Raw genomic sequence first — 26,891 nt, forward strand, 5'->3', positions numbered from 1 at the left:
TATCTGTCTAGTCTAATTTGATTGCTGGGTCATGCTTATATAGTTGCAATTGTTTCTATATGCATATTATTACTTAAGAAATGCATCATACTTTTGAGGTTGTGCATTGTAGACTTAGGCTATAAACGACACAAACCAATTGCAAGCCAAGTAAATGCTGCTATAGCGATGCCATTTTATTCAAAATCTATTGCAACGGCCTTGATATATGCTTTTTGTTCATATCTGTCTGGTTTAATTTGTATTTGTTTCCATTGTTTTTCTGATTTTTTTAATCAACTATAATAGTGTGTTTGGTGAGCACTTGGAATCTTGGATTGATGTTCATGAGCATGAGTTGGATTGAAATGATATTTTGCATGGATTAGTTAAGGAAATTTGTCTTAAGTTTCTGTCATAGTGAAATGATGACAGATTTTGTGCCAATTGTGGCAGCTTGTGAAGTGATATCTGCCTTGGTGGCACGATGAGTCGCAAACCCAAGTTTATATGTTGAAATTTTGGTCATCTGTCATAAACTGTCATCCACCTTTGTCAACATTATTCCCTATATCTTGTGAAGAAAAAAACATCGTTGCCCATATTATAATCATTGCATCTTTTCAGGCACTTTCTTCTGCAAAGTTTATTTGATATTTTCGTATGTCATTATATTGCAATGCGATTTCACACAACTACCTGCTAAACTTTGGCTGCTTATTAAAGATCAATGTTTCTTATGTTATTATAGTTAAAATATATTTCTAATTGAGCCGCTCATGTTAGACATACGTTATTTTGTTGTTCATGTTAACGAGAAAATAAGGAAGTAGTAACTTTCTTTATTAACACACCTCATTTAATTCATGTAATAAGAAATAATACAATCTTATCTGATCATTTTACATTTTGGACATGAACGGATCAGACAGACACCGGAACTTTCAAGACCTCTCATATCTTATCATCTAGCTCAAATTTTATGGTTTTCTTGTCTTTCCCAATCTTTAGGTACTCCTCAAACTATTATTTTAGGTCTTCATGCAGGTTTGTGGTTGAACTCCATCCCAATTAACTTTTGGCTGCTCTAGGCTCAGCATAGAAGTGCTGCATCATAGATAGTTAATATATAATGTTAAGGTAATAATAACTATAAGAGTTGTGTATTTCAAACTTGATAAATTCCCATGATGCAGAGTTCATTCGGTTAAAACATAACTGATGAGCTTAATCTGTTCAATGATTCGTGTTTTACTGTTAAGCAAAACATTGTAAGTAGTTTGTAAAATTTTCTTTACATGAATTCATCAATTCAAAAAGGTTGTAATGTATAATGAAAGATAGGATACTAATACCATATTTGTTCAAAAAAAAGGATACTAATACCATATTACGGAAAGGGAAAGCTTTCTTTGCATCAATACCAATAGATTCTGGATCGTAATGAACAATGTTAACAGGGCGCCCTGCAGCCTAAGTACGTAGTTTAGCTATTCCATTTAGAATCACTGCAAGGTCACTCACGCAGTTGAAAATGCCATGACTTGCAGCATCTGAATTCTCAACAGCTAGAGTCAGCATCGACGATAAGTCTTTAACATGAGATTTTTTTTTTTTTTAAAAACTAAAGCATGAGATATGTTAGTGAGTTGTAAAAAAAAGCTTCATATGGATTAAAGGTTTAAAATGAAGCTTGTTTAACTTTTTTTCTACTTCTCAAAAAAACATTTTTTCCACTTACTATCAAAGAACCACTCCTCAGTCTCTGTTGTTTCCTCTGGCCTGAATACTTGCCCAACTGTCAAAAGTTCCTTCAAAAAAAAGTTTCTTCGACGCATTTCTCAACTCCAACATGACCAACATCCCGCTCCAGCGATTTTAGAAATGGTTTTAGAAATGCTGTATTAGGAACGTTTTACATACCCCTTCAACATGGGGAATTTCATCTGTCATTTTGTAGATTCCAGCACTACTGATGAACAAGAATTGCTTGGCACCAGTACTCTTGGCCCAATCGATCACTGGCCTACAAGTTTAGATTGAGATTAGGATGTCTGTCTTAGAGATAACATCTACATTCGATCACCAACGTACAAGTTTAGATCAAGATTAGGATGTCTGTTGCTTGCTGGTGTTGTTTTGGGACCTCAAAGTGTGCTCCTCCTCAAGGTCTCAGGTTTGATTCTCTCCGGCGCCAATTTGGGTAAGCTAGTTTAGCTTCTTCAAAAAAAAAAAAGATTAGGATGTCTGTCTTAGAGATAACACCTACATATGTCCGAGATGTTTCTGTTTCTTTAAACCTGATGTTGTTGCTTATAATGTACTAGCCGCCGGTTTGTGTAGAAATCGTCATGTTAGTGAGGCAATGGACCTTTTGAATTATATGGATAGTCAAGGTCTAAGCCGAACTCTACTACACATAAGATTATCATTGAAGGTTTGTGTTCAAAAGGCAAGGTTGAAGAAGCTGAGGGATATTTTAACTATATGAAAGATGAAAGTGTCGAAATCTATGCTGACATGGTTAACGACTATTGTGAAACTGACCTTATTGAAAAATCATATGAACTTTTTTATGAGCTGTCAAACCGAGGAGATACTGCACAAGAAAGTTCCTCTTTAAAGCAACTTAGCAAAGTATTTTATTCTAAAGTATTAGCTGAATTGTGCTAGACAGGGAATATGGAATGGAATGTGCTCGCTCTTTGTTTGATTTTTTCATTGGGAGAGGATTCACGCCAGATGTTGTAACTTACACAATCATGATAAAAAGTTATTGTAGAATGAATTGCTTGCAAGAGGCTCATGACCTCTTCCAGGATATGAAGAGTAGAGGGATCAAACCTGATGAAATTACCTACACAGTTCTACTTGATGGGAAATTAAAACAAGCAAAATTAAAAAGGCATTTCTCTTCTAGACACACAAAAGGAAAGGATGCACCGTACGATGTTTCGACTATCTGGAGAAACATGAAGAAAATGGTGAAGTTGAAGTAAATGTCACTAGAAGGGGGGGGGGGGGGGGGGGGGTTGAATAGTGACCCTTTAAAAAATTTCTCTGTACTCTTAGAGAGTTTGAGCTTGCTTGAAATAAGATGATTAGTAACACAATAAATAACAAAGCATAAATTAAAGAGTAGAGTTTAAGAGAGATCACACAGAGAAGTTATCATGGTTCCCCCAATATGGGATAGTCCAGTCCCCACAGCTTTTGTGAGATTATCCACTAGTTCTTGGGAGTTTCTTCCTCCTCTTTGCAATGTGCAAAACAATATGTATTCTCTAAGCCTCACCAGGCTTACACTGACTCTCGAGCTCTCTCTGAGCTTGAGGCTAAAACAACTATGTATTCTCTAAGCCTCACCAGGCTTACACCACTGATATTATTAGCTTCAGCAAGCTTACAGTATCACTCAAGATTTTACAGGCTTGATGATATACAATCAAAATGTGATTTGATGTTTGGATCTAATTACAACTTTCAAACTTAAGAGAATGAGAGATTGTAGTTTGTAATACTCTTAGAAAGATGATCCGAAAATCTGATTTGGTTCTGTAAGAGTATTTCTGATATTGAGATTGATTGATGAATTTATTGCTTGTAAGTAGGCTTGTAATTGTATTGGAAATTCATGCTTTCTTTGTTGAGAGAAAGCTTCTATTTATAGCCATCCATCATCCTTCAATATCTGCAACTATTCATTCTTGTGTAGACGCCCTTGCTGTTGAAAGGAATTGCAAAACTGCCATTGTCCCATCTTTTGTACGTTGAGTTTTGAGCTTGCCAGCCTCGGCCTCAACTTTTAACACTAAGATCTTGAGCTCGAGCTTGAGCTTGAAATGGACCAGGAGCGTGTGTGAACAGTGAAAAGTACATGAACAGTGAAAATATATTTTCTTTTTACTACTGTTTGTATCTTGTTCTCCAAGATGCATCATTGTCATTGTCCTTGCAAAGCTTTGTCTCCAAGATACCATTTATAAATTATATTTGCATACTTGGTCACCAAGTCATTGTACTTTATGCCTTTTTTGCTTGCTTGCTCATCAAGATACATAATAGGGCTTATGTCATCATCCTTTTCTTTTCCAAATGATTAGCACATGATTGAAAGACAATTTTCCCTTGCATTTGCGCATGGCTTTCTTTGTGATTTTTTCTTGGATTAAATCATTTAATTACCCTTTCTTGATTAATAATGAACTCATATTCTTCTTGAGAGCTTGAGCTTGAAACTCCAATGATACATGGCTTTAATAATGTGTGAGAATTGGACTTTCCTATCCTTAATAGAATTCACTCAAGAGCACACATTAAATAACCAAATAACATTATAATCTTAATTTTAATACAAGAGTTTGTTTATCATTTAAAAACAAGTTTAAAGGGATTTTTGCTTCAACAAATGGAAGCAAGTCCAGATGTTTTTATTTACACCGTTTTGATTGATGGACACATAAAGGTCGATAGCTGAGGCAATTAGACTCTTCAATAAGTTATTAACAGAGGACTAGAACCAGATAATGTAACATACACTGCTTTATTTTCGGGCTTGTTAAACAGTGGGCACCCAGAGATAGAAGTTACATTGTATAATGAAATGTCTTCCAAGGGAATGACACCACTCTTGCATTTAAACCGGCGAATTATGAGAAAGCTGCAATTTCAAAAGTAGTGAATCGGTTTTGACTCTAAGTGCTTGGAATTATCCCTCAGTTTTGATTGTTGGTTCTCTGAGTTATCCCAACAAGTTTGAAATTCTATCTGGTTGAAATCTAAAGGTGAAGCATAATCACACGTGCTTTGGGTTATTTTGCTAAAACTTCTTGTATAGATATGAAAGGGAGTGGAGACACCGACCGATTACCAGAATGTCATTGTATGTAGGTATGTATCTTCTTTATACTGAATTAAAAAAATTATATGCAATTATGAATGTGTAAGTAGTATAAAATATAAATGAGACGGATTCAAAAAGGTTTTTCTTGCTGCTGCTTGTTTGATATAACATGAATATTGTATTTGAACTTGACAAGTTAAGTTTTTTGCAAGTTAAATTTGGATGTCTTTTTTTAATCCGTTTGGATTACTGGGAAACAAACAAGAATATATGATATACAAAATAAAGTAGTAGAAGTACCTGCGAACAAAACATTGAAATTATAAAAACAATAGTTTGTAAAGTCATTAAATTATTCTTACAAAATATATCAGACAAAAGCTCTAATGCTTAATTACAGGCCATTTTTTATTGTCACAATTTATGATTTACACTAGGTAGCCTGTTATCATTTTGCTTAATTGATGCTCCATCTGGGGTTCAATTATAAGCAAAACTTAATTTTATTTAATTTTCTTGATGTAATCCAAAAATTAATTTTATTTCCCAAAATACTTCTTTTCATTTAGTTTTGTATGAGAACTTATTTCATTGAAGGGTATTTTGAGAATAATAGCATTAAAAACGATAGAATTAGTTAGGTTTTGCTTATATTTAGAACCATCTGATAAGACTCCTTTTTGTCTTAGATTTGAGACCAAAGTAGTAATTGAAAAGGATCTGCTCTTACTGATATTTAGGTTTTAATTTTAATTATCCTTGTCTGCTTTTTTGAGTTTGCACATACGAAACTATCTGATCTGACTGTGAATATTTAGTTGCATAGCTGATTTGGACTAATGTGAAGCTGCCAAGCATTGAATGCAGTTCAATTAACATTGGAAGACTCTTAATCATATTCATGTTTTGCCTATAAATATGCTTCATATTATTTTCACCGTTGCTAAGTGCTTGGTTAGTTTTTTGTTGGTAATTTTTTTTTACTAAGCCTCTATTCTTGCTACCATTTGTATCAATTGGGATTTTTCATGTTATACCTTCTATGACAAGTGATTTTTTAAGTTTTTATGTAATTTTTTTTGTTAAGGTAAGGTCATTTTCCTTCATGACCTTACCTTCCATTAACAAAAGTTTATGTTATTTTGACGGTAGCATCATTGCCAGTGGCGGAGCCACGTGGGGACAGGGGAAGGCCATGGCCACCCCATTATTTTTGAGAAATTACCAAAATACCCTTAAGTTAATATAAAATCTACAACCATGCCACCCTCACTTTTCCTGAAACGCGCTCTTCTCTCTACTCTGGACGCAAGTTCACTTTTATTCTCTCTGTTGAAACTCATCTGACATTTATTCATCTTCTCTCTGTATCCATCTCTCTCCATCCGTCACGGTTGCACAACCAAAAACCCTAATTGTAAGTTATTTTTTCAATCTCATCATTTGATTTCCCTTTTTTCATTTCGATTTTAAAATCAATATGTTGGTTTGTTGTTTTTGTTATTGTCTGCCAATAATTTGGCCTTTAAAATTATCGTTTGGTTCAATTCAACATTGGTATGAAATTATTCTATGCTGCTTGAACCCTAGAAATAAAAAATTGGGGGAAACTTGAACCCTTTATTTCCATTGTTGTTTGATTCAATTGTAGGAAACTTGAACCCTTGCTTCCATTATTTCGTTTGTTGAAAGCAAAATGGCTTAATTCCATGATACCCATGAATAAATTTTTACTGTTTCTAATTTTGGCTTAATTTTTCCCTTTTTAATTTGCTAATGTGAGGGTTAATTATTAGCAGCTTCCGAATGATAGAATCTTCTGGAGTTTGGTTGTTCTGTAGCTTAGATTTGTTGTCTATATTTTGGTGGTTTCAAAATTGAGGTGGAGGGCTTATCTTGTTTGTTTTTGTCTCGGCTAGAAGCAATTCAAGTGCAGCAAGACAGTTGAGGATTTGTTTCCTTTTGTGCTATCTTGGTATCCTGGTAGCTGCTCTTTATGTTAGTGGATATTGGGTGAGGTTTTCCTATTTGGCCAAGGGGTGATATCACCATTTACTCTACCATATGCTGGAGGTTTATTGAGGGGTTTACCCTTATGTCGTTGTATTAGTACAGTTTTGTTCTAGCATCTGATTAACATTTCTTATGCTTAGTGATGCTATTTATTTTAAGAGTAGTGTTATTTGAACAACCAATTTTGTGACAACTTATTTGACAACCAAAATTTACAAAGAAAAAGTAGTATTGGCACGGAAACCATAGCAATAGAGAGATAAAATAAAAAATAATGTGAGTATGAGAGAGAAAGTTGTCACAAAAGTTGTCATAAAATAAATGTTCAAATATCATTTCTCTTATTTTAATAAGTAACTTTTGCTTTTTAAAAAAAAAAAAACTCTTCATGTATCGTGAGTTGGGACCCCATAATACCATGTGAGATATAGTTTGAAAGGTTTTAAATTGGAATGCCCTATGTTCTATCTCTCACCTGACCACATGATTCCAAATATGAAATTGCCGTTATTGAATACAACATAATAATCGACTTTATGTTTATCACAACTTAATGTTGTATACAATATGATTTATATATTTTAGTTTATTTTCATGGCGGCCATCCCAAACTTTTTTGTCTGACTCCGCCACTTCATTGCAGATATTAATGCGGCAAACAAGCTTGGAGCTTGTAATCCAGCTGAACAATAGAAGGAGTGTGATCAATGCAACACCTTCTTCATGCAGTCATGCTTCCTGCCCTTTTTAATTATAACTTACATCAAGAGTACTCTTCCACTTGTGATCAAATTTTGGGATTTGTTACCGTTTCTGATATGGATAATGTCACACCTATCCTTCGGGCGCCACCAAGATATTCAACTGAACCATGTGTTGCCACTGCCCTGGGTGATACTGTTGCATGTGCATCTCTTGGAAATAATCAAAATCTTTCTCTAGGAGGAGCAACCAACTTTAAGTCTCGTCCCAAATGATTGTAATCGACTTAGACACACTACCGGTCGTTGTTGGAAGTTGCATGACAAGCCTCAACATCCGGTAAATGCACCTTCTGACATTGTTCAGACCACACCTCCTCAAGGTTCTCCAACAAGCTACAGTGATTTCCTTCGGTGTTGTCAGAGTAATCAGAACTCCAGTTCTACTGCTTTGGTTGCACACACCAATAATTCATGTTTTCCTCTCTCAATCATTGTCATGTAGTTTTTAATCAAAACATTTATTTGATCAAGACTTTATTGTGGTATTTGATCAAAGCTTTTATGAAATTTAGATCTTAATTATGATTTGAAAACATTTTAAAAGACTTTTTTATGATGAAAAAAATCTTGTGGTATCGATCAATACTTTTATGTAATTTAAATAAGTTTAGTGATATTCAATTAGGGTTTTGTCGACTTTTAAAATTGAGTATAGAAATCTCGTATTCTTTACAACCTACAAATAGACTTGTGGTATTCAATAAAATCTTAATTTAGATGAATTGTTTAAAAAATTGAGATTTTAACGGACTCTTGGACTTTTTAGTGAGTTTTTAACCTCAAAAGTCTAACTCGCATAATGAGATTTCTATGGATTCTCATAATCTTATTTCTTTTATGCTTTTACATCTCTTTTCTCTCCTTCCTCCTTTCTCTCGTAATATTTTTGTATCTCTTTTAATTGCCTAGTCTAGTGCATTGCTCTCCCAAGGAAAGCTGGAATTTTTGTATGTTTTTTTAGCGATATCTAACTTTATTGCTCTCAAAGTGGTAACTAGTGTGTGTCTTTCTGTTTTTGGCTAGTGAGGGTGTATGTTTGATGAACATGAGATTGTGTGTGTTTGGTGAATGGATTTATAAAAGGAAAAGATGGAGCAAAATGACATGACTTGATGACTATTTTGTTTGATGGAAATTAAAGTGGTGACGTTTAGCCTGGAAAATCAAACTTTTTTCTCATGATGGAAAACTTTACCTTTTACAGACATCAAACAGTTTTCCCGTTGTGAAATAAATGGGATATAGATTCACCATTGTTAAGCTTATCTAGAGTCATTACATTTGCCTAAATCTCCACCGTTATATTTATCAAATGCTCCAAATTTTATGTCTCAAGAAATTAAAAGAACAATATCACCAGGATTTGGTGCTGTAATAAATTCCAACCGTTGATGTCAGACCGCAGCAAGGTTGTGTGGGGGATCGAGAAGGCGGCCACCTCTATGGTGGTAGTGCGGTGGAACACCAGCATGGACAGTTAGGGAGCTTTTGCATGGATGGATTAAACAATTTATTTTTTACTGTGACGTGAAGCTTGGGGATTGTACTGATGAAACAAATGGGTGGCACGGTGGTCATTCGACGGAGCGCCGCCGTCACGTCATGCGCACAAGATAGAAACCTCGAAGCTTAAAATTTTCAGTTCTGGTGAAACTTTGTAACTGTGAAATTTGCCCCTTTTTAATTTTTACTATAAATAAAATAGAAAATTGAGTTTCAAATTCCGCTCTCTTAAATTTGTATGATCCAAAACCAGTCCCTTTATAAATTAGTGTGATTGAAAAAGCTTATGAAAAATTTTACAAGGTGTTAAAGATCACACCGGTAGATATTGATGTTAGTATCTTTGCTATTTTAGTTTTGTTTGTGTTCAGTGGGATTTTTTATCATTAGGAGCTCTTGCAAAATTTATACCCATATCAGATAACCTTCTCAGTCACACGCCAAATTACTAGAGGAGAGAATTGCTATTCCCACATTTGATAAGGCTGTGGCACACGAATAATTTATGTTTTTGCCCCCTCGGCAGTTAACTACCGAGGAATTAGAAATCCGGCTGCAGTTAACTGCGGAGGAAACTTCAAACCTTATTTTTTTTAATTTTTTTTTTTTACAAAAATCTTATATTGTCATTATTAATATTTATTGATTCTAATACTAATTAATTCATTGTGATTTTATAAGGAAACATAATCAACACTCTTTTAATATTTTGGATTACATTAAAGAATTAAACAAGAAAATTATGATTTTCTTTTTCTTTTTTAAAAAGAAGCAACAATAAAAGCACATTAATTGTATAATGAAATTAAAATTTCACTCAAAGAAATAATACTCCATTTATTAATCAAGGCTGTATATCTTTGCTGATTTAAATCATTAATTAAAAAACAATTAAATCACATACAAATAAAAATATGAACCATAATTGACCATATTAAAATTTATTTTAATATTATTTACTAGGAAAATGCTCTTTACCACAAACAGTGTTACAACGAAAAACAAGAAAAACACTAGCCTTGTCGTTTTTTCCGCCAAAAACGTCTTAGATGTTTTTTTTTTTTTTTAATATTAAAATGATGTTTATTGTAGTTATATAGTGAATGTTTCGTGAATTCTTTTTCGATCAATGATGTTTATTCTACTTACTAAAGTCATAGTTGATTTTTTTTTTTTTGACAATAATCAGAATTAATTCACTTGATTCCATCCATGTCAATGTGCATATATATAGAGGAAATAAATGGATTATTAAGAGAAGTTAAAGCCAAGTTATTCTACAAGGATTTTTACGAAAAAGAATGGAAGAAATTTGATAAATCTTGAAGGATCAAAGGGATAAGCTGGAAAACAATATCTAATGAAATAATTTGTTAAAAAAAAAAAAACATTAAAAGAGTGTTGATTATGTTTCCTCATAAAATCATAACTTTCTTATTTAATTCTTTAATGTAATCCAAAACATTAAAAGAGTGTTGATTATGTTTTCTCATAAAATCACAATAAATTAAATAGTATTAGAATCAATAAATATTAATAGTGACAATATAAGGTTTTTGTAAAAAAAATAAATAAATTAAGGTTTAAAGTTTCATCGGCAGCTAACTACCGAGGTTTTCCTCGGCAGTTAACTGCAACCGGATTTTTAATTCCTCAGTAGTTAACTGCCGAGGGGGTAAAATCTTATTTTACTAGTGTTTCTCAGCCTTATCAAACATGGGAACAACAATTCTCACTGGAGGATGGCAAGAAGAATGTTAGATAATGTCTATAATTTCCTGGATGAGATGGCAGAGCACAACGCGTTTGATTGTTGGAGCGATTCATATTTTTTTAAATGAAGTGGACAGGGATATTGTGAGGGTAGTCAACCTGAATTTCAAAAAGTTACTTAAACAACAACAACCAAGCCTTATCATACTACGTGGAGAATTGTTGTTGACACATATGCAACTGGATAATGTCTATAATTTCAAACGCCCCTCGACAGTTAACTACCGAGAAAAACTTCGACAGTAAACTACCGAGTAAAACTGAAAACTTCGGCAATTAACTGCCGAGGAAACCACAAACCTGTTTTTTTTTTTTTTTTTTTTGTCAAAAACCATAAATTATCATTAATAATATTTATTGATTTTGAATGTTTCAATTATTATTTTGTACGTTTCAAACAATTGCAGTTAGAGTTTTTCTACTTGCACCCTAGTTAATCATGGTTGCACCCCAAAATGACAAGATTACCCTTTCATAAAATTTAATCTAAAACTTAGTTGAAGTAGGTCATATAAACTGAGTTTAAGTGTATATACTTAATCTCAATTTAAGTAGGTTCATGTAAACTAAGTTTACATGAACTTTAGTTTACATGAACCTACTTAAACTGAATTTAAGTTAACCTTGCCAATGTAAATTAAAACCGTAATCGTACAGTGCATCAGTGCAGTTGAAGGAAAAAATTGAAACTAGCAAATAGAAGAAGAAATTCACTTACTTATATCCAATTGAGTATGGATGAAAAATATTTTGATTCACTCTTTAATTTTCATGGAGATTGATATTGAACATCAAATTGTTTGATCGATCGCTTTGTGGGGTGAAAGAGGGTGAAACTCACTGACAATGAATAAAATTAGGGTTTTAAGAAAATTTATATAAAAGGGCAATTTTGGTATTATAAAAAACTTTTAAGAAAATTTGGGTGTAACCAGAAAAACATGAGGTGTAAATAGAAAAACTCTTGCAGTTATATATATATATATATATATATATATATATATATATATATATATATATATATATATATATATATATATATATATATATATATATCTTAATAAGAATATCATTTAAATTTTGACCAAAAAATAAAGAGCATTTAAGTCCTCAAAAAACATTTCAATAAGTGTAAAAATTAAGCATTTGAATATTGTTTTGCAAATTACTTAAATAAAAAAAATCTTTGTGCACAATTATTTTAATGTAGAAAATATAACAACATATTATACTTTAAAAAAATCGTTGTGCACAATTATTTTAACGATTTTTTTTTATTTTTTATTTTTATTTAAGTAATGTGCAAAACAATATTCAAATTCTTAATTTTTACACTGATTTAAATGTTATTCTTATTAAGATATATACGCATAAGTATAATACTGCAATTGTTTAAAACTTACCAAAATAATGATTGAAACATTCAAAATCAATAAATATTATTAATGACAATTTATGGTTTTTGTCAAAAAAAAAAAAAAAACAGGTTTGAGGTTTCCTCGGCAGTTAACTGCCGAAGTTTTCAGTTTTCCTTGATAGTTTACTGCCGAAGTTTTCCTCGGTAGTTAACTGCAGCCGATTCCATATAATTCGGCAATTAACTGCCGAGAGGCATTTCAATAAATTACTCGTGTGACATAGTCTTATGCAATGTGTCAACAACAATTCTCTGCTATGTGAGGTTGGCTACATGATAAGAAAGTAAATACCATGATTTGTTATGTGCTCACTCAGTTCACAAAAGAATCAAATACAACTTTAAAAGGGCTGAAAATATAAATACCTTGTTGCAGCAGCGTTTCCTCACACCTAGGACGAAGGCAAGAAGCAAATGTTCACCGGTCTGACCATCCTTAGAATAACCAGCTTCAAACCCGCCAGTTGTGGAATCAAGGATGAGAATAACACAGTCAGCTTGGAACGGCCCGGCGATCATGTTCTTAATGAAATTCCCATGTCCGGGGGCATCAATGAGAGTGCAATAGTACTTGATTGTTCAAACTTGGATAGAGAAATGTCAATTGTGATACCTCTTTCACGCTCAGCCTTGAACTTGTCAAGCACCCAAGCATACGTGAATGAACGCATGTTCATCTCAGTAGCTTCTTTCTCAAGTCTCTCAATGTCATTCTTGTCAATACCTCCAAGCTTGTAGATCAAATGACCAGCAGTATTTGACTTTCCATAGTCGACATGACCAATAAACACAATGTTAATACGAACCTTTTCTTACTCATTAGTAGTCTTTAAACTTGAAATCACAAAGAGATTGCAAGAAAACAAGACATAATATAAGTAATAAAAATTTGAGTGGAGATTCACCAGTAGAATAAAAATACTAATATAGCAACAACACAACATTCTGACAAGTCGTCAACAACAGCAATTGGGCAGATAGAGCAGGCACAGCATAGTCCAAAAACAAACACATGTACACAATTCAAAAAGAACCAACCTCTTTATCATGAGCACATGTATGTATACTATAGAATATAATATTACAATCCACAAACATAAACGATTAACAAACTAAAAACATGATTGATGCCGAAAAAGAAAATACCTTAATAAACATATAAGAACTACCAATTCAAAAACATAAACGAATATTAGCGACACTATCTAGATTCATAATAACAAGTAATCAGACACGTAAACCCGAGCATTATTATCATAATCGAATGCCCGAATCAAAAAGAAAAAGCAGAAAGAAAACAAACAAACAAAAACAATAAATATCGAACAGAGGATGCACCATGTCGGTTTTGAAAATTATACTTGAATTATGACCAAAATATTTGATATTTTACTTTTTCTATATGAAAACAAAAATAATAAATGTTTGTTCTGAATCTAGATTTATCTGAAATTCATTTTTCTATATGAATTGTACATTTTCTGAAACCATATTCATCTAATTATTCAGTTCAACCCACTTTTTTGGATTTTTTAATGGGTTTACTCAAGTGTTGACCCAACTCATACACCGTTGGTTATTTCCTTTTTTTAAAGAGGTTATTTGCGTTTGTTTCATGTTTTGAGGATTAGCTTATTTATTTATTTTTATACTAGAATCTGACCTGCGCAACACGCGGGTGATGGATTATTTTGCAGTTTTTGTTAAAATTTTAATTAATAATTAAAACCGTAAGAATTATGATCCCCTCAAAACAAGTAAGAAATATATGGATGTTAAAACTTTAAGAATGTCACTAAAACTATAGCAGCATGTCAATCCTTAATTTGATATAGGACAAAATTTTCTTTGATAAACGGGTAATTTAGTTGTGAAAAAACACCATTACAGTGATTCATACACATATTGCAGTGAGATTAAGAGACATGAGGACCACATAAGCTAGTGCCTCAAGAACTTAAAAGAATGTAAGGTAACTAAGGAAGGGCTGCATAAGCCGAGTTGTATTTATTGTGGATTCCAAATTGTTGAAGCTAAGATCCATATCGAATAAAGTATAAACAGACTCATTTGAATGTACGCAAAGGTGATCTGCAAATGATTCCACAACATCTTAAAGGTCATTTATAAGGAGGGTAACTATAAGCTAATAGCTAGATGAAAAGGTGGTGGAAGTAAAAAAGAGCACAAATAAGAAAGTTTATACAATTTGAAGAGTGTATTTAACTTTACTCAGCATTTTCATTTGATGCTCCATCAACATTGCATTTAATCCAATTAAATATTGGATGTTGTCAGATAACTTCTTTGATTCTAGGAGCATTACCATGATTGATCTTGACTGATAATGCTTTCAAAATGACAAAATCAGCAATGGAGGAGTTTGCAGCCAAATTAGAGTTGTTACCAGTCATAGCAGTTGCAAAAATGATGATATTGATTGATGATCTGTGACTAATCTTTTTATCAGCAAATCTTAGCCGGTTTCTACAAAACCAAATAGTGTTGAGACAGTTTATTAAATCTGACAAAACATCAATTTTACATAAAGGGGACCAGTTCCTTTGGCAAAGTTGTATTGCATCATGAATTGTTGTAAAGTTGCATTGAAGACTCGGAATAGAAATTAGCCATTGTCAAATAGACATTGCAAAGGTGCATTCAAGAAATAAATGAGTTGTTGATTCTTGCATAGAGTTGCTAAGACTGCACATCAAAGATTCCTGACAACCTCTTAAAGCAAGATTGTCATTTGTAGGTAGCTTGTTGTGCAAGCTTCTCCAGACCATAAGAGATTTTGAGGGAGGAATGAAAATGTTCCAAATGCTCTTAGACCAAGGTATGTTTTGACCATCAGGACAGTGAAAATGGTATGCCTCTTTGAATGAAAGATCATTATGAGTGGTTCCAAATATATTGATCATCTCTATCAAACACAAGGATAGTAATCTTCTCTATAATATTCGGCAAAATGGGAAAGATTTGATAGAGGCTTTGTGGAATATTCCAGGAAGAATTATGAATGAAAAGATTGACTGCTGATTAAAGCAAAGAATGAATGCTAGGTGGAATGTTCAAAGTTGAGACCAAAGGTGCTACACATGAAGCATCAATCCAAAAGTTGATGTCATTGCCATTACCAAGCTGCCAAGATGACTTGATAACCACTTCTGAGTATGTGTTTAATGCTGCTCCACACAGATGAAGATATATGATAAGAAATTGGAATTTGGCTTTGCATGACTCTATTTCTCAAAAATTGAGTTTTGCAGGTAGAAGTTTTCTTCATTCTCTTTGCACACGAGAAAGAAAATGATTTTGGGTGCAGAAATGTTCGGCTTTCAACCTGCATATAGAGTAAACAACTCTTCAAAAAGACTCAATGAAGGAATGTAACATTACCCGCATGCACTCTTTTATGCATGCACCCTTTGATGAACGGATAGCATATTCATTATAGAACGTACATATTAAAAAATATTTAAAGTTAAAGGCCATAAAAGAGATAAAAACTCTTGAAACAAGCCATAAATAAACACATCTTTGTATATAGATAACTTCTTATGGCGTTCTTAGTCTTCCATTATTTTCTTCACTCGTTCCGCCAGTGAATAATAGGAACAGAAAATTGTAATCAAGTCCAACTGGACTTAAATAAAATCAATATGATTTTCTTCGGCTCGAAAAAAATATGATGAACAACATGAAAATGTAGGTTTACATGGTAACCCTCCTAAAAATACACATTGATTTATTTAAATGTACGTATACTATTCTTTAACAGAGTACAAAAATGGGTATAAGCAACATAACTATTAAGAGTTAAATGCCTATCTATGTAGTGATTGAAAGATCTTTCAGCTGTCGGGGATCCACCTCGGAAGGTGATCTGGTGAGGGCACACTGTGCAGTTCTTGTTTTTGGGAAAGCAGTTGATGTTTTTGGGAAAGCAATGACATCCCTGATTGAATTAGCACCAGCTAGCAACATAACCAATCTGTCCAGACCAAAAGCTATGCCTCCTGCATTTGATATATAATAACAATCATGGATAAAATCAACTGCTATTAAACATATTGAGATACAATCGTTGTGCCTCAAGTTTTTATAGTAGTGTTCAAATAAAGATACGCCAATTAAATTCCAACTTGATGAATATAAGATGTTTTTATTGAGATGTTTTTAGTTTAGAGGGAACGGAAAGTAATATTATATTATTTCTATGGGTACTGCTAACTTGTGCCCTTAGGGCACATGTTAAGAAACCCAAAAAATAAATAATTTCTAAAATTTTGTGCATTCAATTCATTAAAAAGTTAAAGATTAAATGTAATGCACACATTCCAATAAATTATTTCTACATTTGATTCATTAACTTTAACTTGTGCCTTAAGTTCTTTCACCTTCCCTACATTTGTAATGCACACATTCCCTATTTTTATACTTATAACTGATGTGTGAAATGAGACAACATTAGAAGAGTTAGTGCCACATCATTCTATTCACTAAGTTCTTTCACCTTCAATAAAATTGCTTGAAATATTTCCTGTCTCTGCAGCTGTAGTTTAACATAAGTTTGGCTTATAATAAATGTTCGATGTCTTATCATATACCTATTGCCATATACATGTTTACAGGATCGGCGTTAATACTTGGTTCCCACATTAGTGATAATAGCAAATGCCATTGATTGTGTTGTAAACTTGTGATCACTTCAATTCTCAAACAGATTGCAGTGCAAAAGAAATACTCGTCTAAACTGCCACTACCTTGCAGTTATTGATAACTGCTACTTCAATAAATAAAGAAAACTGGCCTTTTTTCCTTTCCTCAATATGGTTGTGCACAGACAAATGCTACTCTAATTAGATAATTCAGTTCATCGACAAGTGGGGCTATAAACCATTTTAGAAGAATTACCATGTGGCGGAGCCCCCATGTCAAGAGCTTCAAGAAGATGTCCAAACTTCGCTTCAGCCTGAAAAAGAATTTATAATGCATAATTCAGATCAGTCGAAGCCAGGCATGCCTTGAAGGCATAAATATAAGCATTCTACGCCATTTCCAAAATATAAGGACCGGTAAGATTGACTGTGCCACAGAGCACATAAGAAAGAAAAGGTCAAAACTGCAGTTCACATTAACATGACAGAAAATTGAAATATATGGATATAGGGTATTGCTAACAAGTGTCGTAAGGGCACATGTTAAGGAACCAAATATAGAAATATTGTCTAGGAAAGAAGATTTTTTTTAACTTTTAATGAATTGAATACACCACTTCCAAGACAATATTTCTATTTTTTTATTCTTTAACATCTGCCCTTAGGGCTCTTGTTAGCATTTCCCATATATATTAATGTTTGAGACCTGTGAGTTTGATTTAACGTTTGAATTACATAAGTATTTCAAGTGTTATGCTGCTGTTATGTGAGTGTTACTGTAATAATTACACAAATATTTCAAGTTTAAATTACGTAAGTGTTATGCAACTATGTTGTAATGCAAGCTATGGTTATGAATTAAAATTTACTCAACTATTTCAAGTGTGATTTAAAGGTTTTGTCTTGCTTATGCTATTTTACATGCATACATGTCAATTTATGTGCACATATTTGAGATTTATGAGTTTTGCATAATCTTACGATTTTACTTCCCCTTACCAGTCATGCGTAGAATCTAGATTTTGACTACCTTGAATGAATCAACTGTCCCATCCCATGTGATGTAATCCAAACTATACATACAGCGACTCCACTTACTTTGTTTTTTTTGCACAATCTTCCCTCTGCTTTTTGGTAAAGCCTCAAGTAAAATTGTCATAGGCTTGTATTTTTCATACCGTTGGGAGCCCAAGGAAAAGTTGTAGACCCAATCACCCAAAATAACCAAATCTATGCGGGAGGATATGTGTGAGGATATATGTGTTAGAGTGAGTGGGGAAGTTAGGCAATTTGTGAAATCAATTCTATTCTTATGATTCCCTCTTGTATCGACCTTCCTGCTCTAACATTCTGCTTTCTAAATCTTTCTGCAACTCTTTCAAGATGAGTATTTGGTGTTGATTTTCTTGTTATTAATAAAATAGTACTTCCTGTTCTCCCAGAATTTGGTAGAATTGCATGCAATATTATACCAAGATAGTAAGATACTTCAGTGGAAGGTACTAAAACTTTTTCCTATAATGATAACACAGTGGAAGGTGTAGCCAGAAAACGAATAGAGCACAAGAAGCCAAGGTTACATGATTCTAGTCTAAATTTTTTCAGCCAACATCACCTCACTTAATAAATATGAAAAGATAGAAACTAAATGAAAAACATAAATAACACTAAGAATAGTCGCATGTACTAGCCTGCTCCATTGAGATGCCTACAGTCTCCAAAACCTTTTGTTGTATGTCGCGTTTATAAATTCTCAAACTCCCCCCACCAATCTGACATAAAGTATAATATATTGAGTATCAGTCGCAAAATTGTAAGGCTCGCAAGTTAAAGGGAGAGGAAAGAAATTAGAAATAAATCACAATCACCTTCACCCCATTGTAAACCATGTCATAAGCCAATGCACGAGCCGATGCAAGGTCGTTCATGTCTTCAGGATTTGGTGCAGTGAAAGGATGATGAAGAGCCTGCACAAGCCCATAATTAAGAATAATGAAAAGAATAATAAAGAACATAATCAGATATCTTGTTTATTGAGAAATACATCGCTGGATGTTATTAAAAGCAAAACTCACCTCAAGCCTCTGCTCCGAATCATTCCACTCAAACATTGGAAAGTCGGTAATCCACAAAATTGAATGTCTGGCCTAAAATTCAAACAAAAATAACTAGATAACATAAGTGAAATGAATAATGGAGAAAGATAGAATTTTTTTTTCATTTAAAAAGCAGATACCAACTTACATGGTCGATCAAACCTAATTCATTTGCCACAGAAACTCTAAGACAACCTAGAGTTTTATTTACAGATGCATGATGACCAACTGCAAATAAAATCAGATCACTTGGTCCCGCAGAGCATCGCCTTAACAAATCCACTGTAGTTGCAGGATCCATACTTGATACTAAAGCAGAAATTCCCTTAATATCCCCTAAAATCAAAGATTTACACAATAAACACTGGAATATAACAAGCAGGTCTCAAAATATTATAAAATTGAGTATTGATAGGGAATTACTAATTTACCATTCTCTGTGATCTTGAGAAAAGGTAAACCGAATGCACCAAAATTTCGGTACTTTTTTGCACCAGAAGGTACACACAATACTTTAATAACTCCACCACACTCCAAGGAATCAGAGAAAACCTTGAAGGAAGACCTTGAGAAAATGTCAGATACCTGCAGCCAATGAAAAGTTCTATCTCAACAAGATGAAGCAAATCAAGGTAAGTTATGGCAATACAAACTAAAACACAAACAATGATTCAACACAGGATGACAGCAAGCTATATCAAATGAGAAAGACATGAAATTATATGAGAGGATCATAGAAACTACGATATGTTACAAACCACAAAAGTGCTATGGAGGAGGTAAAATAAAGATCATTACATCTTTTAATTCTAGATCGAATCTGGTATCTGGACGGTCCGAACCATATCTATTCATTGCTTCAGCATATGTAAGCCTAGGGAAAGGATTTGGTAATTCCACACCCTTAATTTCAAGAAAAACCTGCAATAAAAACCAACTTCAAAATTAGCCATAATATACATGATTCGATTTTTATGGTTTTCTTTATGTAAAACCACGTCCACAAAAGATCTATATCAAACAAAATCTACAAGCATTAACACCTTCCCATTTCAACATGGGATCCACCGGACCCTTAATTGATTGTTGAAAAATGGTCCCATAACTAAAAAACGTCTCAAAGTGATCCATTAAGTTTCATGCCGTTATAGGTTTTGGTCCCTTCCGTCAGTTTTTAACCCTAAATATTTAAGGTAGACCAACATTGTAGGTGGTCCACCATAGACCTTATAAAACTTTTTAATTTAAACCCTTTGATCTTTTATTTAAAATGAGAATCATTGGATCATGCTGGTCTATTGTATCTTACAGTGAATCACCAACACTTAAATTTTTTCCCCTTTCTTCATCTTCTTCATCATTTATACTATATCGCAGAAAAATTCCGGCCAAAAAAAAAAAATCAACATTTAACACAATAAATAAAACCCAGATTCAACATCAATTCATCCCTTCAACATCATGAATTCATGACTTTAACAGATTCAACACAACAAATAAAACTCAGATTCTTAACCAAAAGTTTATCCCAAATTCAAAATTCTCAATGAATTCATGGAACAGATTCATCACAACAAAAAAAAACTCAGATTCTTAACCAAAATGCTTAACCCAAATTCGAAATTCTCAACCAAGAAGGGTGAAGAGGGAAGAAGAAGCAGAAGCAGAACGTGTTTGATAGGATTGAATTTATATTTGGAATTTTAGAGTTTTATCTTGTGGGGATTAACTAGTTTGGTTTGATTTTATGTGTTTGAGTTTTTAATTTTTAATTTTTTGAATTTCTGGATTTGGGTTTGAAAGTGATGAATTTCTGGATGAAGTTGTTGTTGATGAGCGAAGAAGATGAAGAAAAGGAAAAAAATTAAGTTTTGGTGATTCACTGTAAGATACAATATATCGAATGATTTAACGGTCCTCTTTTTAAAAAAAAATATATCAAATGGTTAAAATTCATAAAATTAATAAGGTCTATGGTGGACCACTTTTAATGTTGGTCCACCTTTGACACTTAAGGTTAAAGTGATAACAGAAATGGGACCACTTTGAGACGTTTTTTAGTTATGGGACCACTTGATCAATTAAGTTAAGGGACCGGTTGACCAATTAAGCCTTTCAACGTATATCTTTTCCTGAGATAAGTGAGGCTGCAAATATCAATACCAGCTTCTAAATCTTTTAAAGTATCATTTGATATTTCGAACCACCAAAAGAAGTTATCATCTGTTGATACCTTGTTCCTCCATTCTAAATTTTTATTTAATATATGCTTCCATTACTTCAAAAGTGTGGATAAAATGAATATAATTATAGATGGCATAAACTAACCTTTCTGATCAACTCTTCATTAAGAGAAAACATATCTTCTAAAGGAGTAAAAGCCATTTCCATATCTAGTTGTGTGAACTCAGGTAGTCTATCAGCTCTTAAATCTTCATCCCGAAAACATCTGCGAAAAGTAAATTGCATTTAATCCAAAAACGAAAATGGTCAGTTGCATCACAATCTTTATAATGTAATTTTTTGGTTTAGATTAGAAAAGCTAGCATTCTGTATTCTTGGTTGATGTAAATCACGCAACCAAATGCTTTATTTATACGAAAAAAGGAAGAGTTTTTACAAATCCTCCATAACATAAGCCAAGATACAAATAAACTAAAAAAAAAAAATACCATACCTTGCTACTTGATAATATTTATCAAAACCAGCTACCATTAGCATTTGCTTAAATAGCTGAGGGCTTTGTGGCAAGGCATAGAATGTTCCTCGCTTCATAATTCATGTGACAGAATCAACAAAACGTAAAATAAATTACATCTCTTAAAAAATAGATAAAACATTCATATTGCTTTTCATCTTAGCAATGCTCTTCTCATAAAAGATGTTATGCCAATAAAATAAAACAAAATAAAAATCAGTGACATAATACAAACAACTTGCTTATGGAAAAATACTACAATCTTTGCAATCATTTCTACACAGTCAAAACATAGCAGATAAATATAAAAGGACGATGCTTTGTGCACACATGCACAAGACAAATCTGCATACGTTCTACATTAATGCCATTGAGGTGTAGGTAGTAAATATCTTTTGAAGCTGGGATCATAAATCCTATCAACCCATTCAACATTGCAATATCTAATTGAGCGTTTGAAAAAAAAACAATTAATTGATCTGATTATGCAAAAGATAAAGATAATTGCCTGTGCTGAACTTTTGACGAGACCAATATTTATAAAGTCTGTTGACTTATTTGCTCTATTGTAACTAAAATCCATACTAAACAAAGAGAGAAAGACTAACAAAATGTTAGACAATAAAATGAAATAAGGATCTCATACAATAGATGAATAAATCTAAATACCTGGATTCTTGATGGAACTAAATAATCCCGGGCACCTTCTGGTGTGGATCTTGACAATATTGGAGTTTCAATCTACCTTATGATCAAAAAAGGTAAAGATCAACACAGGATGATACAAGATACCAACAACCAAAGTACGATGTGCAAGAGACTCGAAAATTCAAATGATGAACCTACTGGATAGTACCTCCACAAAACCATGTATGTCTTCTAGATATCTTCGTATGAGTTTAACCACATTATGCCGCAGCAACATGTTAGAATTCAATTGCTGCCTCCTTAGATCAAGACATCGATACCTAAAAATTCCAAATGTCAGCAATAATGAAAACATCAACCACAGTCAAACATGTGTCAGAAGCACATTCAACCACATCATCAAACTTGATAAAATATCATAATTTTACAACCAAACGAGGAATTAATACCAAACGCAGTCATTTGGTATAAAAAAGAAAAATAACAAAAGCGTCATAGAGCAACTTATACTTGTATTAAAACCAAACTCAAGCATGAGATGTGCTAGGATGGAACAAAGAGGCAAGCTGGACACAGAACAGATAAAAACCAAGAACAAATCCCCAAGGCAAGCAAAATATCCAGCAGTAGCACACAACACAAAGCACTGCTTGAACATGCTAAAAATGCACCTAACTCCTTCGCAACAAACTCATACAACCAAAGAAAAGCCTCCCACCAGAATAACTAACAGACTTCACCAAAACTTGAAACAGCAAGAAATTCTCCACTTTAAAACTTGATTTCAAGCTTCAAGACTATTCAAAAATAAAAACTCATCATTGCTTCTCCCTAGATGTGGATACCCTACAAAGCAAGGACATGCCTTACATAGACATTACAGACTTCAACAAAGGATACCATGAAAAACCATGACAGAATGGTTGGTCTTACCAGTGAAAAAACGTGACAGTATGCTGATAGCAAGGACTTCAATAGTTCTAATTTAATTTAGTATTAAAATATTTTAAATTGATCCACAATGCATTATGTTGCATCAGTCGGTGAACTTGTGTATATTTTTCCAAATGCTTGCTGTTTATGTTTTCTGAGGGTAAAATAATCAATTAATAATGACTTTTTTCCAGGGTACGAGACTAATGTAATAATTGAATAACTCTGTGCAACACTAGCTTAAAGTCATTGCAGTAAAGGATGAATAGCACTAGATCACAAGATTAAGAATAAATCAGGGCTGCATTAGACTAAAATCTTATTAGAGTTTTGAAGGCTGTCAATTAGAAACTCTATTTCTGCTCCATGTAAACTATCTAATGTAGTGCTAAAGAATTAGAAAGACACTGTTAACAAACATTGTAGTCTAATAATGAGCATCATATGATGATTGGTGAATAGCAATAGTGTTGAATTTCTCCAAGGCTTTGTTTGGGAGTTTGGAGGGGTGGGGAAGGGAGGGATTCGGAGGGTGTGAAATATATACGAAAGTAGAGAAATCTTTCACATTTTTTCAAAGAGTGTATTTTTAGAGAATGATAAATTAATGCTTATGATTAATATATTTTTTATGTTAAGAATATTATAACCACATAGGATCATTTTTGAAGAATTCATATAAATCCTCCAAAACCCCTCAAAACCCTCCTCAAATGCAATTTTTGAGTTCCACCAAATGAGGAGGATTTTATGTTATGATGAAAAACAAACCCCCCAAATCCCTTTATTTCTTCCACTTTCTCCTTCCTTCTTTTTTTTTTTTTTTTTTTTCCAAAACCCTCCCTTCCCCTCTAAACTCGCAAACAAAGCCTAAGGGTGTGTTTGGATTGAGGGTTTAGGAGGGGAGGGGAGGGGAGGGCTCACTTTTATTTTTTATATTACCAACAATGTAAAATGATTTTTTTAAAATTGAATTAACAACATGATAAATGATCATATAATACTTCAAAAACACTTAATTTATTTTAAAAAAAATGTTTTACATTGTTCGTAATTTAAAAAATAAAAAATGAGCCCTCCCTTCCCTTCCTAAACCCTCAATCTGTTTGGGAGGGGGTTCGAGGACTAAGTCGATATTTTGATATATATTTGGTATTTTTAAAAAATTAAAAGAATGATTAATGATCATATAATAGTTCAATCACACTTAATTGATTTAAAAAAACATTTTATAGTGTTCATAATTTTAAAAAGAAAAGGAAACCCTCCACTCCTAACCCCTTTATCCAAACAAACCCTATGGATTAAACTATGTTTGCCTTACGAAACCAGAAATTGAAGTTGTTAATATTACATGTCTCCATGTTTTGGAACTAAAACCAGAAAACTTAACATAATACATAAAAGAATAGGTACCAATAGCATGAAAAATTCTCACATTTAAACTAAAATTATGAATAAGTAATAAATAAAAGAGTTAATAACATGGACCTCAAAAGGGTTTCCTCTTTAAGAGAATCTTTGGCATGATCATCATCATGTGTGGTAACTAAGAATGGTAACTTTGCATTGACAGAGTTTAACACTTGAACCTCATTTGCAACAATTTCGATGAAGCCGGTTTTCATGTTGTTGTGGATTGATTGAATTAGACGAGACCTAACAACACCTTGAATGGCAACGACATACTCGAGTCTTACGTTATTGAGAGCATAATGTGCGGCTGGAAATTCATGAGTAAGTGTTTTAACCTGAATAATGCCGGTATGGTCTCTAAGATTGAGAAAGGCGAGTCCACCGTGGGATCGGTGATATGCAACCCAGCCACAGAGGCGAACTGTTTCGCCGACATTGTTGGAAGATAATTCGCCGCAAAAATGAGTCCTTGAAATCCATTCAAGGGATTCTTTCAGGCGCCGAAGGGTCATCAAACGAAATTCTTTTTGGAACAAAGACGACATATTCTTCTTTTTCTTCAAGATTGAGAAAACAAAATTGAAAACTCAGAAATTCATAGAATATGTAGGAATTTGGAGAAGGTTTAAGGTAGAACAGAACATTCCGGTGTGAGAAATAACTCGACCCATTTCGTGATGACTTAAATAGTACCTAAAGTAAAAATATTCTTAAATATCTTTACAAACATATACTTTAACATGTGTGTTTAAAAAATAAATAAAAAATAATTGAAAAGATGGTGGGACCAACTTTTATATATTTTATTTTGAGTAAATAGTCAATTACCCCCTGAAATTGTAACTTTCATCAAAAATCCCCCTTGAATTTTGCAAAATGTCAAAAACCCCCCTGAAATTGTCAAGCGTCTGTCAATTACCCCCCTCCGTTAATTTCCTCCATCCAACATGCTGATGTGGCTGTTAACTGCCATGTGGCACTGACACATGGTCAGAAAAGTCATGTCACGTCATAGGGGGGGTAATTGACTATATTTTATTTTATTTTTTGAAAAAAATCTGATTTTTTTTTTTTTAAATCTGATTTTTTTTTCTTTTCATAATTAACATTTGTGCCACCCACTGAACATGCAAATACCCCTATGAAATTAAACATTTATGTGCAAATATCACCCTCAAATTTAAAATTTATGTAGCAAATATCCCCTCAAATTTATAACTTATATGCAAACATCCTCTCCAAATGTAAAACTTATATGCAAATTACACCTTGAATCATAAAACTTTAATGAAACTTATTCTTAATCTATAACAATAAAAAAGACAAAAAATCACATCTTTAAAATAAAACAATTATAAAAATCACAATTTCAATAACACCATACAAATTATGCATTGATTACATGATGCTGAAAACAAGTCTACAACAAAAGTTTAAAATGAAAATGGTCATCAATGATGATATTCATACATCCTAGTTAATGTATTTAAATACATAAACTTAAGTCTGCATTTAACAACTTAATTAAAACTAACATGGAAACAGAGATGCATATGCATTAAAATGTTGTGTTTTTAGAGCAAATAATTGCAGATCCTCCCGAAAAAAAAATTAACAAGGATTTGACCAAGACATATATATAATATATGAAGGTAAATTTGCTAGTTATGGCAAAGTGTAATTACAGCGGGAAGTTAAATTTTCTCCAACAGCAAAAGTGTAATGGCAATAATTTGTCAGCATCTCACCAGGGGGAGAACCATTTCGAGCAACACCCTTACGCCTTAATATATAGAGATTTAGTGGTGTGTTCCGTGGGAACCCCTGAAGGAGCATAACTATAAATATTCCCAAGCTCTTGGCCAAAAAACAATTCTACCTGAGCCTACACACAACCATCCATTCATGCACCAATAACCTCTCCCCCTTTGTTTTATTTTAAAGATGTGATTTTTTTTTCTTTTTATTGTTATTAGAGATATAGTAAATTATAGATTAAGAATAAGTTCTACTTAACCATTAAAGTTTTATGATTCAAGGTGTAATTTGCATATAAGTTTTACATTTGGAGAGGATGTCTGCTACATAAATTTTAAATTTGAGGGTGGTATTTGCACATAAATGTTTAATTTCAGGGGGGGTAT

At 32.9% G+C, this 26,891-nt stretch overlaps 1 protein-coding gene, 1 long non-coding RNA gene and 1 pseudogene across 2 annotated transcripts; 1 reads left to right on the top strand and 2 right to left on the bottom strand.

The window, feature by feature from the left end:
- Positions 1-5,985: 5,985 nt before the first annotated feature.
- On the top strand, positions 5,986-8,134 carry LOC25485651 (uncharacterized). The gene is made up of 2 exons (XR_003008123.2): positions 5,986-6,239; positions 7,479-8,134. It is a non-coding gene; the product is annotated as an uncharacterized lncRNA (long non-coding RNA).
- A 4,476-nt stretch (positions 8,135-12,610) lies between these two features.
- LOC112418690 (elongation factor 1-alpha-like) lies at positions 12,611-14,706 on the bottom strand (annotated as a pseudogene).
- Positions 14,707-15,920: 1,214 nt separating this feature from the next.
- On the bottom strand, positions 15,921-25,426 carry LOC11443734 (aspartate--tRNA ligase, chloroplastic/mitochondrial). Its single transcript, XM_003592616.4, has 13 exons — positions 24,823-25,426; positions 22,607-22,718; positions 22,420-22,491; positions 21,730-21,821; positions 21,381-21,501; positions 19,851-19,973; positions 19,484-19,637; positions 19,201-19,388; positions 19,032-19,103; positions 18,825-18,923; positions 18,648-18,728; positions 17,213-17,270; positions 15,921-16,314 (listed from the first exon to the last, which is right to left on the bottom strand). The coding sequence occupies exons 1-13, from the start codon at positions 25,290-25,292 to the stop codon at positions 16,127-16,129; spliced, it is 1,830 nt and encodes a 609-aa protein (XP_003592664.1). The 5' UTR covers positions 25,293-25,426; the 3' UTR covers positions 15,921-16,126.
- Positions 25,427-26,891: the final 1,465 nt, after the last annotated feature.

Source organism: Medicago truncatula, chromosome 1, assembly GCF_003473485.1.
Source record: "Medicago truncatula cultivar Jemalong A17 chromosome 1, MtrunA17r5.0-ANR, whole genome shotgun sequence".
NCBI lineage: Eukaryota > Viridiplantae > Streptophyta > Magnoliopsida > Fabales > Fabaceae > Medicago > Medicago truncatula.